General features: G+C 42.0%; 1 protein-coding gene across 3 annotated transcripts in view; it reads right to left on the reverse strand.

Moving 5' to 3' along the window:
• Positions 1–293: 293 nt before the first annotated feature.
• fsip1 (fibrous sheath interacting protein 1) overlaps positions 294–20,027 on the reverse strand; it is a 109,812-nt gene continuing 90,078 nt past the window's right edge. For all 3 annotated transcript variants that reach the window (XM_061968936.2, XM_061968935.2, XM_061968937.2), the window contains exon 10: positions 294–862. In XM_061968936.2, coding sequence (XP_061824920.2) covers positions 785–862 — 78 coding nt within the window. In that variant the 3' untranslated portion in view covers positions 294–784. The remainder of the gene's footprint in view (positions 863–20,027) is intronic.

A 20,027-nucleotide genomic window follows, 5' to 3' on the forward strand; every position in this document is an offset into this window, starting at 1 on the left:
CGCAGTCGAAGTGGAGGCACGTAAAAAGACCGCATCATGAAGAGACGGTCAAAAAGCAGCTTGACAATGGTCTGTAAAACAAAATGTATGCAACATTTTGACTAAAGAATCACCATTACATGTTATGTAGACCACAATGAAGTGTTTTATATGTACAAAAAAAAAAAAAAAGACCCTTTTAATGCACCTTATAATTCAGTGCACCTTGTGGACTGAAAGATAGGGTTCTTCAAAAAGAGAACTATAAAAATGATGTAACACATTTTGAGATTGAGTCACTGCTCTTTATTGAAATGAACCATTACAAATGGAGTGTAAATGCACATACTACCACAGTTGGACTGCTGCAGAAACACTCTGCAGCTGTAATAATTAAGTTTAATGACATTTAGGATATTTATAAGTACAAAGTACTGCTTTTCTTCCCCATGCTGAATTAGCAGCATTAATACATAAACAATTGTTTTTTTATGTATATATTTATATATTTCTGTTAGAAAAGGATATTTTCCTAAAGGGTACTGCAGAAGATGGAATGCTCCTTGGCTGTATCAGTTTCATGCATGTACTACTTATTTATACGTCTCCACATTGGTGGCCAAAAGGCAGTGAATCATCGGTGGTTTTACGAGCTAAAATGACATCTTATGACAATGAAATGCATGTACATTCGCTAGACTTGCTTCTGACTTAGAAGGCAGGAAGAGTGATGTCAGCGATGGCGCGTCATTTGATGGCCATCTTGACAGCAGGACCTGGCATGCAGGAGGTCCATGTGTGCGTCTCAAGGTCCTGGCTCTGTCAGCTCACAAGCATCCAGCAGGCTTAGTAACTGCTGCTCACTGAGGGCCTCTGACTCGCTCTGCAAGAAGACACAAGTACTGGACACTGCATCAGCTCATATGTTTCAGCCTTTGTGTGTATGAGTTCTGCACCAGCCAGACTTCTACAGCCACTCAAACACATACAATAAAGCGTGTCTGTTCCTAATTATAACGTGGACAGACAATATTTTCCATCTTCCATAATCCTCCCTAAACGCTGTTGCACTACAAACATTCTTTACCAGACACATGCTCAGGTTTCGACTAATCACCGCAAAATTTCGCTTGATGTTGGACGACCCCGGGTAACAGAGGTGGTTTATTTTGTAGTAATGTATGGCACAGAAATACAGTTTTTTTTCACTGTCCAAGGAAAGAACCTCCAATTGGACACAAGAATCGTTTTTGTTTTTTCTACTGAAAATCACATTCCACACAAGGACAGTAGACCTCCTGTTATAATATAAGCATGTGTACTTGAACGATGGCAGACCTCCAGTTTACTTGTACTGTACTTACTGTACTCACTTCAAGCAGGTCCACAAGTTTAAAGCCTGTACATTAGTTATTCTAGTTTATTGTCAGTTTGTTATTGTACTTAGATAGTGTGTAAGTTAGTTAGTGTAGATAGTTTACTGTTCATAAGTTAGTTTGTGAGTTAGGTATTGTACTTAGTTAGCAAATTTGTAAGTTAGTTACTGAAGTGAGTTTACTGTTCATATGTTAGTTTGTGAGTTAGTTGGATACTGTACTTACTTAGCTATAGTTCAGTAAATCCTAACATTTTTTTCAGAAAGTACCTCCTCAAAAAACACTTGGTTCTCCAAGTTCTACCATAATGACCAACATTAAACTGTTGTAGTGTAGTAGGCCTAAGTATTCATTAAAAACAATTTTTTAAACAAGTATATTTAGTATTTTGGCCACTGTAACATTACACAGTAACACTGTGTTTGAATATATATATATATTTAACATGTCCTGTCAAGCCACTCACTTTAATTACACTGAACAAAAATATAAAAGCAACACTTTTGTTTTTGCTCCCATTTTTCATGAATTGAACTCAAATATATATAACTTTTACTATTTACATAAAAGACCTGTTCCTCTCAAATATTGTCCACATATCTGTCCATATCTGTGTTAGTGAGCATTTCTTCTTTGCCAAGATAATCCATCCCACCTCACAGGTGTGGCATATCAAGATGCTGATTAAACAGCATGATTATTGCACAGGTGTGCATTAGGCTGCCCACAATAAAAGGCCACTCTACATTTTGATTGCACAAAGATACCGTGACGAGATTCTGAGGCCCATTGTTGTGCCATTTACCTGCAACCATCACCTAATGTTGCAGCATGACAATGTACGACATGTTGCAAGGATCTGTACACAGTTCCTGGAAGCTGAAAACATCCCAGTTCTTGCATGGTCAGCATACTCACCGGACATGTCACCCATTCAGCATGTTTGGGATGCTGCGGATCGGCGTATACGACAGAGTGTTCCACTTCCTGCCAATATCCAGCAATTGCACATTCCAGAGTGGCCTTTTATTGTGGGCAGCCTACAGCACACCGTTTCAATAATCATTCTGTTTGATCAGCATCTTGCTGTTTAATCACCGGTGAGGTGGGATGGATTATCTTGGCAAATAAGAAATGCTCACTAACATAGATTTAGACTGATTTGTGTGCAATATTTGAGAGGAATAGGTATTCTGTGTATACAGTAAAAGTTTTAGATATTTTAGTTCAACTCATGAAAAATGGGAGCAAACACAAAAGTGTTGCGTTTATATTTTTGTTCAGTACAAATGATTATTTGGCATACCACTAGAGGTACCACAGTTTGAGAATCACTGACTTATAGTATTTTTTTACTTAAGCACAGAATAGCAGGTGTTACACACGTACACAAAAAACTGTACTGTCTTGGTGGGAGGTGTATCAGTGGTCCACGCATCTACATATAAGTAATGAGGACAAACCATGAAGCTGCTCAAATGTGTCAAGTAACTCCTCTCATGCAGCACAACATGACACCCGTGCAGATGTTTTCGCCGCACCCCACTGGGCTACAAAAATCACATTCCAGTGTCTCACCTATCCCCACAAGCCGAAGCTCTTTCTCTTCATCGATCATGTGCACACCTCCCCTGAGCGGACCACCCTGGGAAATGTAGCACAGTTTCACTTGCTGACAGACATCTCTACCAGAGGATCCTGTCCTGCCCTCTAAGTGCTCCGCAATGAAACGGCAGCCTTCAGGTCATGGAGTCATGGGCCCGTGTTAGTCATTTACGACCCTTCAATTACCCAGACACTGCATATCATTTTCTCTGCAGACGGGAGTCCGCAGGCACTGTGGATGCATTCCAGCCTCCACGGGACCACTGAGGCCTTCCCATGCTTTTACCCTTTCACACGCATGTAGCAGTGTGGACATGATTTTCCACATTCAATGGCAAGGGGGTATTCACATTAGACATCGGTTTTTAGTTGTGCATGCATATTGACATTCTTTCCAATACATATTTCATACTGAATACAGAGTGATGTTCATATAGTACAAATCAGTGACCTGCGGTGAGGTTCATGGCTGGTGAGGCACTGACTTCATCACAGTCAGATTTACAAACATATGAACCTTAAAGAGTATCTTATTCACCATTTGATTGGCAGCAGTTAACGGGTTATGTTTAAAAGCTCATACCAGCATTCTTCCCTGCTTGGCACTCAGCATCAAGGGTTGGAATTGGGGGTTAAATCACCAAAAATTATTCCCGGGCGCGGAGCCGCTGCTGCCCACTGCTCCCCTCACCTCCCAGGGGGTGAGCAAGGGGATGGGTCAAATGCAGAGGACAAATTTCACCACACCTAGTGTGTGTGTGACAATCATTGGTACTTTAACTTAACTTTAACTTTACACATACAAACTGTAGCACACAAAAAAGCACATTTAATAAAAAAAAATTTATTATGGTCTTACTGTTGCAACTTATGCGTTATATAGTTCATGTGTGATGATCATTTGATTTAATTGCTGATAAATTGATCTATTATTATTTACAGCTAAAAAGAGTTAAAAGGGAATTGATTTGATTTATACATGTGTTTGATATTGATTATTTGAGAAACACTGACACTGAATTGAGTTGTTTTCTACTCAATAGCCGAACAAAGGGTTAACTAAAGACTGCATGTTCCACAATGCATTGCGGCAAAACCGGATGTTAGAAAAGACCGGGAGCAGGTGCATTGTGGTTGTTGAGATTGAGGATTACGAGCCCACGGGTGATGAATGAATGACAGATAACAAGATATAGGGATTGTTTTGTACCGTTTTGTATGCCATTTTTTTCTTATATAAAGTACAACTTTATTACACATTTTCGACGTCCTGTCCAATACTTTGATCGTAGTTAATCTACATTTTTTGGTGCCGAAAAACTCGGAAAAAGATGAGCGAGGGAGAAGCAAAAGCCGCTGCTCAGATGACAGAAGAGGAACGTAGGACCGAAATGGAAAGAATGAGAAGAAAACGGGCTGCAATCAGAGGTACTACGACACGTCTTTTGAACCAGATAGACGGAGAAATGACCAAGTCAGATCCGGACATTGATCATTTGAGTACTTTATTGGACATGTTGTCCGCGAAGGAGGACAGTCTATTTGAGTTGGACAATGGAATTGAACTGCTCACGGCGTTGGATGACTTGGAACACGAGATCGAAAATACGGAGGACTACAAACAACGTGTCATCTCGTATAAGAGCCGCGCGCAGCGCATGGTGAAGAAAAAGGAGGATGAAAAACAGCAGCAACAAGCATCACCGCAGTAGAGGGTGAGCGACGCTAACTCGACCAACTCATTAGCATACAGACAGTCTGTAAAGCTACCGAAATTGATTATTGATAAATACAATGGCGATGTCAGTAGATGGCAGGAGTTTTGGAGCCAGTATGAGACTGCTATTCACACGAATGATGCATTGTGCAAACGTGAGAAGTTTACCTACCTGAAAACGTACCAAACAGGAACAGCTGCAAAGGCAGTAGCAGGACTTATGCTCACAGATGCTAATTATGACAGTGCTATCACATTATTGAAAAGCAGATTTGGAAGGAAAGATCTGGTGATCAGTGCTCACATGTCAAGGCTGCTGAATCTAACTCCTATGAAGAAATCCTCTGATGTGCATGCATTAAGGCAGCTATATGATGAATGTGAAATTCAACTTAGGAGCTTGGAGTCACTGGGTGTAGTGTCAGACACTTATGGAAGCCTACTATGCCCAATTTTAATGAAGATGATTCCAGATGACATAGCTCTTGAATATAGCCGTCAGAGGGGAGATGATGATGAATGGAAGGTTGATGAAATAGTCAAATTCCTACAGAAGGAGGTTCAGAGCAGGGAAAGAGCACTGCAAATGACAACGTCATACACCCAGAAAGAACACAAACCAGAAAGTAAGCCATGGAAGCAGTTATGCTCATCCAATGGCACAAAAATGAACAGACCCAGCATGCAATCTGCTGCTGCACTGCATACAGTCAGCCAGAAGACACATAACTGTATATTCTGTGACAGTGCAGAACACAAATCTGAGCATTGCCCTACTAACAGCATTCCTCAAAGCAAAGAAAAGATCAAGAAAATGGGAAGATGTTTCGTGTGTCTGGGACAGAAACACATTGCAAAAACATGCAAAGTGAAGGATGCATCATGTGAAAAATGTGGAAGGAGGCATCACATTGCTGTGTGCACCGGTGAGAAAAGTGAGGTGCAGCCCCCCAATGTTAAAGAAGAGGCTGTTGTTTCCTCAGTCATTCCTCACTCAGCGAAGATTAAACAAGATGGACAGAACACTGTGCTGCTACAAACCGCTAAGGCATGGGTAGGAGGCCCATTAGGCAGAAAAATGGCTCGCTGTTTACTCGATGGGGGGAGTCAGAGAAGCTTCATCCATGAAAACCTTGTGAAGAGCCTGAACTTACCAGTAATAAGACAAGAGACACTCACTCTTCACACGTTTGGCTCCTCTGTCCCCACAATGTCACAACGCAACACAGTGAAAGTCATATTGGAGAATGTCTGGGACAACCAGCAAAGAATTGAAATTGAGGCCTTAGAAACACCTCAGGTGTGCTCAGCTGTAATGAAAGTTCCCGGTGATCAGATTCAACATGAGCTCAAGAAAAAGGGACTACAACTAGCAGACTTCCCAGATAATGATGATGATCCTGAGCTATCTGTCCTGATAGGAGCAGACTACTATTGGCAAATTGTCTCAGGAAGAGTGGAGCGACTGACAGAGACATTAGTTGCACTGGAGAGCACATTTGGATGGTCTGTGCAGGGACCAGTGTGCATGTCAAGTGTCGCTGAGGCAACCTGCATGTTCATTCCACTTGAAGAGGACACACTTGTCTCCAAGCAACTAAGTGCATTCTGGGAAATTGAGTCTCTGGGCATCACAAGTGAAAACACATAGAACCCAGCAGAAGAAATGGCTATGCAGATGTTTGAGAGAACAACAACTTTCAAAGATGGACGATATCACGTGGAGTTGCCATGGAAACCAGAAAAAGCAGCGCTCCAAGACAACTACATAGTTGCTAAAAAACGATTTGAATGTCTGAAGAAAAGACTGAAGAAGGATGTTACATTCTACAGCAGATACAATGAAGTAGTGGAGGACTATTTACAGCAGAACATTGCAGAGGATGTGCCAAAAGACAACGCAAGTACGTGAAATACTACTTACCTCACCACGCAGTACTCAGAGAAGACAAAGTGACCACAAAGCTGAGAGTGGTGTTTGATGCGTCGTCTCATGAAGATGGCAGTCCATCCCTCAATGACTGTCTGCTCACAGGACCAAACCTGAATCCAGATCTAATCAGTGTCCTCATTAAATTCAGAAAAAATGAAATCGCATTTATGTCAGACATAAAAAAGGCTTTCTTGCAGATCTCCATAGTGGAGAAAGACAGAGATGCAGTGAGATTTCTGTGGCTCACAGGCCCACCAAGCGGAGAAGAGGATGGAGAGCTGCGTGTGCTGCGGATGACCAGAGTGGTGTTTGGGGCCTCCCCAAGTCCATTCCTACTCGCAGCTATAATCAGAAAACACCTAAAACAATATGAAACAAAACAACCACAGGTTGTAGAGACACTAAGAGAGTCACTTTATGTCGATGATTTTATTGCAAGCGCACACAGTGTTGAAGAGGCCTACCATGTGACAGCAACTGCAACCCAAATGCTGTCAACCGCAGGCATGGACCTCTGCAAGTGGATGACCAACTCTCATGAGCTGGAGAAGAAATGGAAGGAGGGCACAACAGACCACACACTGGCATCGGAGACACACAGAGCTGTGCTCAAGGTGTTGGGCCTAGTGTGGAGGCCAGAAACAGATGACTTCACCTTTGACCTCAGACCGCTATTGAGCATCTTAAAAGAAAAGAAGAACACAAAGAGAAGTGTTCTGCAGTCAGCTGCACGCATCTATGACCCACTCGGGTTCCTGACACCTTTCACAATCAGAATCAAGTGCATGTTTCAAGAAATGTGGGAGAGAGGACTCTCCTGGGACGAAGAGCTACCACCTGACCTGACTCAAGAATGGCAACAGTGGTGTTCAGAACTGCCCCAGCAACACCAGCTCGCCATACCAAGATGGTATCGAACAGACATGCAGCCAGAAAATAAACATGCCCTAACACTACATGTGTTCTGCGACGCAAGTGAAAGAGCTTACAGTATTGCAGCGTACCTACAAGGTGAATCGCCAGACGGAGAACCTATAATGAGCCTAGTTGCTTCCAAATCAAGGGTGGCTCCTCTCAAGAAAATGACACTGCCACGCCTGGAGCTCATGGGAGCTGTGATTGGAGCGAGACTAGCCACCAACTTGATGACGACTCTAAAACTGGAACCAAATCAGATAAGAATGTGGACAGACTCTATGATTACACTGCATTGGATTTGCAGCTCAGCTCAGAAGTGGAAACAGTTTGTTGCAAACAGAGTGACCGAGATCCAGTCACTGACCAACCCTGAGAGATGGTCACACATCCCAGGGAAGATAAATCCAGCTGACCTTCCCACAAGAGGACAAAGTGTTGTAGGGCTGATACAGAACCACCTATGGTGGAACGGGCCCAGCGTTCTGACATCAACTGATCAGTCAGAGGAGACTGAAAATGACAATGTTCCAGACAAGGTGAATGCAGAACTAAGGTCCAGCCAACAGATCACTGTACAGCTTGCTGCAAATGACACAGACCCCACTGAACCAGTGTTAGAACTGGAAAGATACAGCAAGCTGAAAAGAGTCCTCAGAGTGACAGCCTGGATAAAGAGATTCATAGCCAATGCTCAAACAAAAACAAAGAAAAAAGGAGAACTAACTGCTGACGAGTTCTTCGAGGCAGAAAAGTACTGGATCAAGACAATACAACAACAGAGTTTCAGCCAGGAGATCAAACAACTGAAAGGGGAAAAGGGCCTAAACAATGACTGCAAGATTAAAGAACTCAAACCTTTCCTGGATGAACACGAGCTGCTCAGTGTGGGAGGAAGGCTGCAGCAGTCCGATTTCACATCCAGAGAGCAGCACCCATGGATTATGCCCAATAAACACAGATATTCAGAACTGCTGATACAAAGCTGTCATGAAAAAGTGATGCACTCAGGAGTGAGAGACACTCTCGTTCAAGTGAGGGAGAGATACTGGATCCTGCGTGCCAGGCAGCTAGTGAAGAGAACTGTGGCCAGCTGCACAGTTTGCAAAAGATTCAAGGCAAAGGCCGAACAGCAGATCACTGCGCCCTTGCCCAAAGACCGAATAACTGAATCCCCATCATTCGAAGTCACAGGTGTGGATTTTGCAGGGCCACTTTATGTGAAAACAGATGATTCTGGGAAGAACTCATACATCGCGCTATTCACCTGTGCTGTAACCAGAGCAGTACACCTGGAACTGGTTTCAGATCAGTCAACAGAGACATTCTTGTTAGCGCTGAAAAGATTCATCTCATCTAAGAGGATTATGCAAAATAATCTACTCAGACAATGCCAGAACATTTAAGAGAGCTGATCAAGACCTGAAGGAGCTGTGGAAAGCTATCAAAGAACCCCAGCTGTTAGAGTTCTTCTCAGAAAAGGGCATCACCTGGAAGTTCATTGCAGAAAGAGCAGCCTGGTGGGGTGGATTCTGGGAGAGGCTCGTCCGATCAGTAAAAACATGCCTGAAGAAAGTTCTAGGGAGAGCTTCACTCAACTTTGAAGAGATGTGCACAATACTGACAGAGGTGGAGGCGATCATAAACTCAAGACCTCTGACATTTGTGCACAATGAAGTGGATGAACCACAGCCGCTGACCCCAGCCCACTTTCTGGTGGGAAAAACGGCTGACCTCTCTGCCACCAAAGCCCTTCCCTGCTAACTTTCAGCACCCAACTGCAAACAAGGCAGAGATCACTCGAAGATGGAAGTACAGACAGAGACTCACAACCAGCTTCTGGACCGCCTGGCGCAAGGATTACCTACTGGACTTGAAGTCAGCGCACCGCTGTGACACACCGACACCCACACCACTGAAAGTGGGTGACGTTGTACTCATTGGAGAGGACAACACCCCCAGACAAACCTGGAAACTGGGAAGAATCACAGAACTGTTTACCGGCAGAGATGGACTTGTCAGGTCGTGCATAGTCCGCACTCCCTCAGGGACTTTGTTAAGAAGACCTATTCAGTTACTGTACTGTCTTGAGATTTAGATGAACATAGTTCATGGGGGAAGGATGTTGCAACTTATGCGTTATATAGTTCATGTGTGATGATCATTTGATTTAATTGCTGATAAATTGATCTATTATTATTTACAGCTAAAAAGAGTTAAAAGGGAATTGATTTGATTTATACATGTGTTTGATATTGATTATTTGAGAAACACTGACACTGAATTGAGTTGTTTTCTACTCAATAGCCGAACAAAGGGTTAACTAAAAGACTGCATGTTCCACAATGCATTGCGGCAAAACCGGATGTTAGAAAAGACCGGGAGCAGGTGCATTGTGGTTGTTGAGATTGAGGATTACGAGCCCACGGGTGATGAATGAATGACAGATAACAAGATATAGGGATCGTTTTGTACCGTTTTGTATGCCATTTTTTTCTTATATAAAGTACAACTTTATTACACATTTTCGACGTCCTGTCCAATACTTTGATCGTAGTTAATCTACACTTACCTTTACTTATAAATTAAGTCCATGCGCAGCTCCTTTTGAACAAAAGCATCCATAACTTGTTTATAGAAGTCTTCCTGTCAAGACTTGATCTTGGGTGTTAGCTTTTCCGGGATGCAACGGAAAGTTGGCTCGGGCGAGACGGGAATGTAAGTACATTTTTTATTTAAAGACTATAAATACAAAGAAAAGGATCAAACAAAAAGCGCGCAGAGTGGCGGAGAATAAACTATGAAACCAAAAGACTATAGCAAAAAAGTACAAATGAAAAGCACGCACAGTGGCGGAAACTATGAACAATTAGACAAAACACAAACTGTGGCTTAATAAACAAAAACTTACTTGGCATGGAACCGGCATGAAAAAAGAGCAGCAAGGATCATAAGGGTGTGGAGAGTGTGCAGAAGCATATATGGGGAGGTCGTCAGAACGACAAACTGAAAAGAATGAACTTAAATACTATGGACATGATTAGTGAAAGCAGGTGCGTGACTCAAAACGTGAAACAGGTGCGTGATGTGACAGGTGAAAACTAATGGTTGCTATGGTGACAAAACAAAAGTGCACAAAAAGTCCAAAACCCAAAACGAACATGACCAAAACAAAAACATGATCACACAGACATGACACTTCCTTACTTTTAAAAGTCTCTCTGTCTCGATGGAGATCTTCCTTTAATTATTACCTCCTGCTTCGATTGAAAGTCCAGTTTAGAAAACTGTTTTATTTTAGATATGTAATCCTCCATGTTAAAAGTCCAGGCAAGAGGAAAAAATAAACGATCGCTGCTAACTGTTGCTGCTTGTTGTCACTTCTTCTGCAGCCGAGTAGTCGCAGAAATGCTCCCTGGGGTCACTACCGCCCTCTACCACCAGGAGGCGGAATTACTGGGAGCCTCACGCAGTGCGCCTTCGCAGCCATTTTATGATTGCTCAGCACAAGAAATATGTTACACACATACAGTTGTTGACAAAATACACTGTACATTATACACCTCAGCTAACTAAACTATGGAATTGTATAATATAATTCATATAGCAATACGGTCTCACTGCACAGCAGGCCAGCAGTTAGCCGAGTCATTGCGCAATCCATGGTGAGGCTCAACTCAGTGACGTGCCTCAACTGGCTGCTGATCACCGCAAGTCTCTTCTCAGTATTTGAACGGCAAATGTGAAAATTCAGCGATTTTGAATAAAAAATAATCTAAAGCTGGTGAAGTCAAATGGAAAATAACTTCATAATATAATCACTGGATACATATAACAATTTAAAAAAATGTTTTCTTTTTAAAATTGTTTTCTTTCAATGATGGCACATGAGGCCCCGCCTCACCTGCCTCCCCTGACTGCACGTCACTGGCACAAATAGCCCTAAACACAGAGCATTGTAGAACTTTGCTTTCATCATGTACAGTACAGGCCAAAAGTTTGGTCACTCCTTCTCAATTCAATGCCTTTTCCTTATTTTCATGACTATTTACATTTTAGATTGTCACTAAAGGCATCAAAACTATGAAGTGAAAACCATTTCAGGTGACTACCTCTTGAAGCTCATTGAGAGAATGCTAATAGTGTGCAAAGCAGTTATCAGAGCAAAGGGTGGCTATTTTGAAGAAAAAAGTTTTGATACCTTCAGTGGCAATCTACAATGTAATTAGTCATGAAAATAAGGAAAACGGATTAAATGAGAATGTGTGTCCAAACTTTTGGTCTGTACTGTATGTTAAAGTTGCTAAAGTTGACCCACTTACAGACAAAAGTACTTGGACAGGCAACTATGACACTAATTGGCAGGAATAGAAGTAGACTTGTAGCAGCTTGATACATGAGTCTCTAAAAAAGCAATAGCTGATAATAATTTGGGATGTGTCAGTATTTTCACTGTCTGCAAAAAGAGGCAGTAAAAATATCCCACTGTCAAATGTTTCTCAACCGTGCCAATAGCCATTGCAATCGAGACCGACTAAAAGTTTAAGGGCTCGTTACATGGCGCAGTTTCAAACTTGTTCTGTCCAGCCACTCAGGCAAATTATATTGTCTATGTGTATGCCCATATCTGCTGTACAGATTTACTTTACAAAAGAGAAGTGTGGGATACTTCTCTTGTTGCCCTATTTGCATTTGACTTTATTAAATGGATTTTTGGTGCAGCCGGACTGGAGCAGGAGGGGATATAAAGTAGAAAAAAAAGAAGACATACGGGGAAATGACGGGGGAAAGAGGGAGATAAGACAGAACAACAACAACAACAGAACTACATTATCAAATATGATATGTACAAATATGACACCAAAAATTATAAAGAAAAAGCAGTTAGTGAAGTAAATAGTATTAACACAGAAATGACAATTAACAGTATCAGACTACACATAGATACATTAGAAATAACAATATTGATAATGAATAATAACAATTACCTATATCAACATTAATGTGTTTGACGAAACACATTAATCTGAATCACATTAAAACTGACAACTTAAACAACATGATACAGTTTTGGGCCATTGCTTTTTGCACAAGAGGGTTTTAGGGTATTATTACCCAACAACAACCTCCACATACAGTTCTAAAAACAAGTCTTTTTTCTTCCGCGATACCAAAATTATTTGCTATTTTTACGGAGTGCGGCTGCAAAATAACCCATGCATGGGGCCAAAAAAAGTCAGCACTTTGGTTAAAAAAAGTGAGAAACATTATTGCATTTGAAGTGGACCTATTGTGATTTTAATCTACATTTAAAACACTTCCCTGTGGTCTAGATACAATGTGATGAATATGCTTTGGTGTAAATGTTGCATGTATTTCAGTTCAGTTCAGTTCAGTTTCAGTTTATTTCAAACATGCATACGATACAATGTATTGCATCACTTATTTCCAGTTGTTTCATTACAGCACGCCCAAAAAGGAGTAGGAAGAAGCAGAGCTTATTTAATTCTACCCCTTTTCATATCATATACATTTTATCCCATTTCCTTGTTCTCAGTTTGTAACATAACAGTGAATAAATAAATAATATAGTAAGTAAACAAATATGAAATACATAAATAATCGTTATCTCAAAAAACAAAGAAAAAAAAAGGTTCAAGATGTTCATCATAATTGTTCTTCATTGTACTTTGTGAACATATGTAGTCATACCAAGTCATACCGAGCCATACCAAAGACTATAAAACCTCGTACCTCCCTGCTTGGTACTCAGCATCAAGAGTTGGAATTGGGGGTTGAATCACCAAAATGATTCCCGGCACGGCCACCGCTGCTGCTCACTGCTCCCCTCACCTCCCAGGGGGTGAACAGGGGATGGGTCAAATGCTGAGGACAAATTACACCACACCTATTGTGTGTGACTATCATTGGGACTTTAACTTTAACTAACCTTGTAGTTTGAACAAAACTGGATCATATTGGTGCTTTGTTTGATTTCTTTGCTTAATCCATTCCATAATTTAAATCCACAAACTGATATGCTAAAGGTTTTAAATGTTGTACGAGCATACACAGGTTTTAAATTAGATTTTCCTCTAAGGTTACATTTCTCCTCTTTTGTTGAGAAAAATGGTTGTACATTCTTGGGTAGCAGGTTATAGTTAGCTTTGTACATAATTTTAGCTGTTTGCAAATGTACCAAATCATTGAATTTTAATATTTGTGATTCAACTAATGTTGTGTTTGTATGTTCCATATATCCAACATTATGTATTATTCTAATTGATCTTTTTTGTAACACCGTTAGTGAATAAAGCGCACGTTTGTAGTTGTTTTCCCATATTTGTTCACAATAACTCATATATGGTAACACTCGCGATCAGTAGATAATATGACGTGATTTTTGGTCCAGAACATGTTTTGTCATATTCATTATTGATGTGTTTCTTACTACTTTATGTTGTATATTGTTTAGATGAGGTTTCCAGTTCCTTTTTATCATCTATAATTACACCCAACAGTCAACAGTCACATTTGTAACACATTTTTTGAGTCTGTCTGCAAGCTGTTTGTTTGTGGAGGCTTTTCCAGATTACAATTGAAAACCATCCCCACCCACGCTCTTCAAAAGTATCAGAATGTACAAACCCCGTTTCCATATGAGTTGGGAAATTGTGTTAGATGTAAATATAAACGGAATACAATGATTTGCAAATCATTTTCAACCCATTTTCAGTTGAATATGCTACAAAGACAACATATTTGATGTTTAAACTGATAAACATTTTTTTTTTTGCAAATAATCATTAACTTTAGAATTTGATGCCAGCAACACGTGACAAAGACGTTGGGAAGGTGGCAATAAATACTGATAAAGTTGAGGAATGCTCATCAAACACTTACTTGGAACATCCCACGGGTGTGCAGGCTAATTGGGAACAGGTGGGTGCCATGATTGGGTATAAAAACAGCTTCTCAAAAAATGCTCAGTCTTTCACAAGAAAGGATGGGGCGAGGGTCACCACTTTGTCAACAAATGCGTGAGCAAATAGTCAAACAGTTTAAGAACAACGTTTCTCAAAGTGCAATTGCAAGAAATTTAGGGATTTTACGGTCCATAATATCATCAAAAGGTTCGGAGAATCTGGAGAAATCACTCCACGTAAGCGGCATGGCCGGAAACCAACATTGAATGACCGTGACCTTCGATCCCTCAGACGGCACTGTATCAAAAACCGACATCAATCTTTAAAGGATATCACCACATGGTCTCAGGAACGCTTCAGAAAACCACTGTCACTAAATACAGTTGGTCGCTACATCTGTAAGTGCAAGTTAAAGCTCTACTATGCAAAGCAAAAGCCATTTATCAACAACATCCAGAAACGCCGCCAGCTTCTCTGGGCCCGAGATCATCTAAGATGGACTCATGCAAAGTGGAAAAGTGTTCTGTGGTCTGACGAGTCCACATTTCAAATTGTTTTTGGAAATATTCGACATCGTGTCATCCGGACCAAAGGGGAAGCGAACCATCCAGACTGTTATCGACGCAACGTTCAAAAGCCAGCATCTGTGATGGAATGGGGGTGCATTAGTGCCCAAGACATGGGTAACTTACACATCTGTGAAGGCGTCATTAATGCTGAAAAGTACATACAGGTTTTGGAACAACATATGTTGCCATCTAAGCGCCTTCTTTTTCATTTCGGTGAACACATTTTTTGAACGACTCAATTTAAGGAACTGATTCTAGTGATTCAGTACAGTCAAAAGAACTGCCGATCCCATCATTAAGTCACAGAGTTACTTATAGATCACAGAACGTTACAATGTTTTAGTTGTTATAGTCCAGGGGTCGGCAACCCGCGGCACCGGAGCCGCATGCGGCTCTTTGATCACTCTGATGCGGCTCAGCTGCATACTTGCCGACCCCCCCGATTTTCCCGGGAGACTACCGGATTTCAGTGCCTCTCGCAGAAAACTCCCAGGATTAATATTCTCCGATTTGCACCCTTACAATAATAATAAGGGCGTGCCATGATGGTACAGCATTTAGCACCCTCTACAATCTGTATAAACAGCGTGCCAGCCCAGCCTCTTGTCGTATGCATTTTCTGCTTGCACACGTAAGTGACAGCAAAGCATACTTGGTCAACAGCCACACAGGTTACACTGACGGTGGCCATATAAAAGAACTTTAACACTCTTACTAATAATGCGCCACACTTTGAACCAAAACCAAACAAGAATGACAAACACATTTCGGGAGAACATCTGCACCTTAACACAACATAAACACAACAGAACAAATACCCAGAATCCCATGCAGCCCTGACTCTTCCGGGCTACATTATACACCCCTGCTACCACCAAACCCCGCCCCCACCCCAACCCTGCTCCCCCACACATCAACCCCCCCACCCCCCTCTCTCCTTGCGTCGGTTGAGGTGGGCGGGGTTTGGTAGCGGGGTGTATAATGTAGCCCGGAAGAGTCAGGGCTGCATGGGATTATGGGTATTTTTCTGTTGTGTTTATGTTGTGTTACGGTGCAGATGTTCTCCCGAAATGTGTTTTTCATTCTTGTTTGGTGTGGGTTTACAGTGTGGCGCATTATTAGTAAGAGTGTTAAAGTTCTTTATACCGCCACCGTCAGTGTAACCGGTGTGGTTGTTGACCAAGTATGCCTTGCTGTCACTTACGTAAGCAAGCAGAAGTTCCATTCATAGAGTGCCTGGGCCAGCACGCTGGTTGTTGTGGGCGCTAAATGCTGTACCATCACGGCACGTTCGAGAGAGCAATTGCCTTGAAAATTATAGTCTGCCGGAAATATCGGGAGGGTTGACAAATATGGGCCGCACTGACATTCAATTGTCATTTTAAGGCGTGGGCCGCGTGTCTGAGACCCTTGGTTTATACATAGCACAAAGCATGAAAAAAAACTTTGTATGCAGTGTTATTTCATTTCAAATTTCAAAAGATTTTTGTGGCTCCCATTGTATTCTTTAATTTGTGAAACTGGTCAAAATGGCTCTTTGACTGGTAAAGGTTGCCGACGCACCTGTGGAGCATTAGGACTGCACCCATTTAAAAGAGAACAGGCAGGATCGACGAGGGGGGAAGCGACAGCAGAGCGACCAGGTGGATGCACGCAGGCTGGGAAGGAACCCACGGACTACACAGCAGACCCCGCAGGCTACCGGAGCGAACCCCAAGAAGCCCACAACACGCAGGGGCAGAGGAAACTCTGCCTCCGAAGTAAGTGACGTGTGTTGTGGATCTGTGGGGGCAACCAACTGCCTAGGGCTGTGGGCTTGCGGGCTCGTACGTTGTACGCTGGCTGTGTGGTTCTGTGGACAGGGGGCAATTGGGGCCCAGAAATCTGCGGCGACCCCCGGGAGCGACCTAGAGGCAGAGCGAGACGGCACGGGTACGGCCACGTAGGTCCCGCGAGTGACCGGCGACTGGCGAGGAGAGTGGGCGTACCCAATACTTCGACGCGGAACTACAGCAGGGGCAGGGGAAACCCTGCTTTGCGTGTAAGTGTGGCGTCAGCCCGGGGAGCGTCTCCGTAGTTTTAGAAGATTTTATCCCCGTGGCCTGCCTCCGTTTTAATTCTGTGTGCAGGAGGACGCCGTGGAAGTGGGTGGAGCCAGGACGCTGACCCACTACGCCTGTCGCGGCTATACCCTCACCATAATATTGGTTACCAATTGGTATTTTTAGTATTGACAACTGGACGGTTTAATGTGTATTGTAATAAAGTGCGAACAAGCATAATCATCTTCCCTTATTTTGGACAGCTGCTCTCACTACATTGGGTTCTTAATATTTATATTTGTTTTAAGCAACATTTTTATTAGATTTTAATATTCCACCACTCGGGTCCATTACAAAGGTACTACTGTATCTTGGTAAGCACTTGTGTGACCATTTTGTATTGGTTCAAATGTGAGCCACAGATTTACAGTACATAAGTATACTCAAAAAAGGGTTTCAGATAAAAAACCAGGAGTAAAATACTCTACGTCATTTTTTGGTAGGTTCGAGTGAGTGAGCTTGTTTTGCTGCCATTTTAAGAGACTGTTTTCAAATACAGTAGAATATTTGCAATGCAGTCTGGTGAAAATGATGGAAAGCGCCACTCTACATAGGAACTGATGCTGTGGTCAAAGACAATATTGCCAAAAACTAATTTCAAGATATTTAACACAATCCATGTGTCAGGTAAACAAAATGACAAATGGGGCCATATGAATCCCCCTTCCTACTGTAAAGGAACTCTAAAACGAAAAGACCCAAGAAGGACTTTTTTTGTACTGCTGTGTCTGTGAAAGTTTGACCTCGGTTGACCCTGACACTGGGAGGCCAAGGGTGTTTGTGGGGGACTGATATGTGTTTATCTTGTCTGTCTCGAGTCTACAGACCCAGCCAGATCATCTAAAAAAAATAAATAAAAAAAATATTTAAAAAAAAGCTTTCTCAGCGTTTCTAAATCCAGGACTTAAAAGTCTCAGCATTTGATTCAAATAGCAGGCGAGGAAAAAGATTTGTGATATGAGTGAATTTCCAAAGACAACACACAACATGTGTGTGTTTGAAGTACTTCCGGGCAGCACTGGGCTAGTATCGACAACACAGAAAATCCCCACAAGAAGAGAGATTATTAGATAGAGAGAAAAAAGTGGCCTTTATTTCTTGTGGTTATAGAAGATTGGCTGCATTTCTCATTTCTGCTTGAGCTTTTTTTTTCCACCTGCTATCCAGAACCAGAATTGTATTGTTTCCAGCAGCTAGACACAAACCACACGCACAGAAAATGTGTCTCTGCACTTGGCTCTCATGGATGGAGTCATTTGTCATTTGTCAGTGACGCTGTGAAACTATAGTACTTCCTGAACTCTGGACCTTCCAGGATGAAGCTTCTCTTTGGTATTACTTTGGAAGCGATTTGACAAAGGTACGGTAGTTTATCCCGCAGCAAGCCACACTATAATGGAGCAGCTACTCTACAGAGCTCACTTTCTAGCTCCTGTACACGCCTTACAAAAGTGTAGCTGGGTGGGTTTAGCGGCTCAGCTTTCATGGTCACTGACTCGAGTCCCATAAGTCAACTTTATGGTCCAACACACCCACGGGGCCACTTCTCACTGCTACATTCTATCCATGTGCTCCCTCTGCACGTGAGGAATTCCTCACAAGGAAAGCCAGCAATGCCTTCTTCATTAGCGGGGCTGATGACATCATCACAGATTTGTCAGTTGTCAAGGTGATGTGATGTGTCTGGGGAACCTCCATTCTGTAGTTACTGTCATGAAATCAGCACTCAGAAACACCTTATCCTCACTTCACCTCAACGCTCAGACATATTTCACCACTGGAATGATCCTTTTATAAAAGTCAGCTTTCAGCAGAAGAAAGGCTCACATATTTTTGTTACTGGCTCTGCATGTGCTGTTTTCCTTCCAAATATTGAAACATAGAATACCTTGCAACCACCAAAATCCTTTGAGCCAACCCAAGACCTCTGCTGTGTCAGCAAAATAACTTTTACACTCACTCTGTGCGATGTCATTGCAATGCAACTGATCAATAAATCCTTTACATCCACGTCCAATTAGTCTACCAAGTGGGCCGACAACAAATACATCGACATAACAGGAGGAATTTGTTGTTTTCAGAAATAATTTGAAGATGTGTCCTTTGGAACGCTGGCCAACCTGCTATTGGTTCATATTGGGGCTTTAGGGCGGTGGCTCAGATGGTAGAGTGGCCGTGCCAGCAACCTAAGGGTACCTGGTTCAGATACAGATTACGCCATCGTCAGTCACGGCCGTTGTATTCCTGGGCAAGACACTTTACCCACCTTGCTCCTGATGGGTCGTGTTTAGCACCTTGTATGGCAGAGTCTGGCTTCTGTACTTCTTCTCCTATCACTTCCTCGATGAAGCAACATCAAGCAACAACTTCATTCAAGAGCTCCCCCTGCCGGCTGTACCTTGAAACAGCATCCTCAATAGGACACAGCAACACACTCCAAATAACTGCTCAACAAACAAACCAAACACATGTTGGTCTGGTGAATGACATAGACCCAGATACCAACTTCTTCCACAAAATTAGCAACAACTGCCAACATGACACAGAGGACCAATACACTAGGAACTTAAAAACAGATGATAGACTATCATATATTCACTTTAACAGTAGCAATAAACTATACTTAAGACATTTTGACAGAGGTGGGTAGAGTAGCCAGAAATTGCACTCAAGTAAGAGTACTGTTACTTTAGAGATTTATTACTCAAGTAAAAGTAAGGAGTAGTCACCCAAATATTTACTTGAGTAAAAGTAAAAAGTATGTTGTGAAAAAACTACTCAAGTACTGAGTAACTAATGAGTAACATACACACACATATCATATATATACATATATACACACAAACATATATATATATATATATTTATAAACACACACACACACACATATATATATATATATATA

The sequence above is a fragment of the Nerophis lumbriciformis genome, linkage group LG08 (assembly GCF_033978685.3).
Source record: "Nerophis lumbriciformis linkage group LG08, RoL_Nlum_v2.1, whole genome shotgun sequence".
Taxonomy (NCBI): Eukaryota; Metazoa; Chordata; class Actinopteri; order Syngnathiformes; family Syngnathidae; genus Nerophis; species Nerophis lumbriciformis.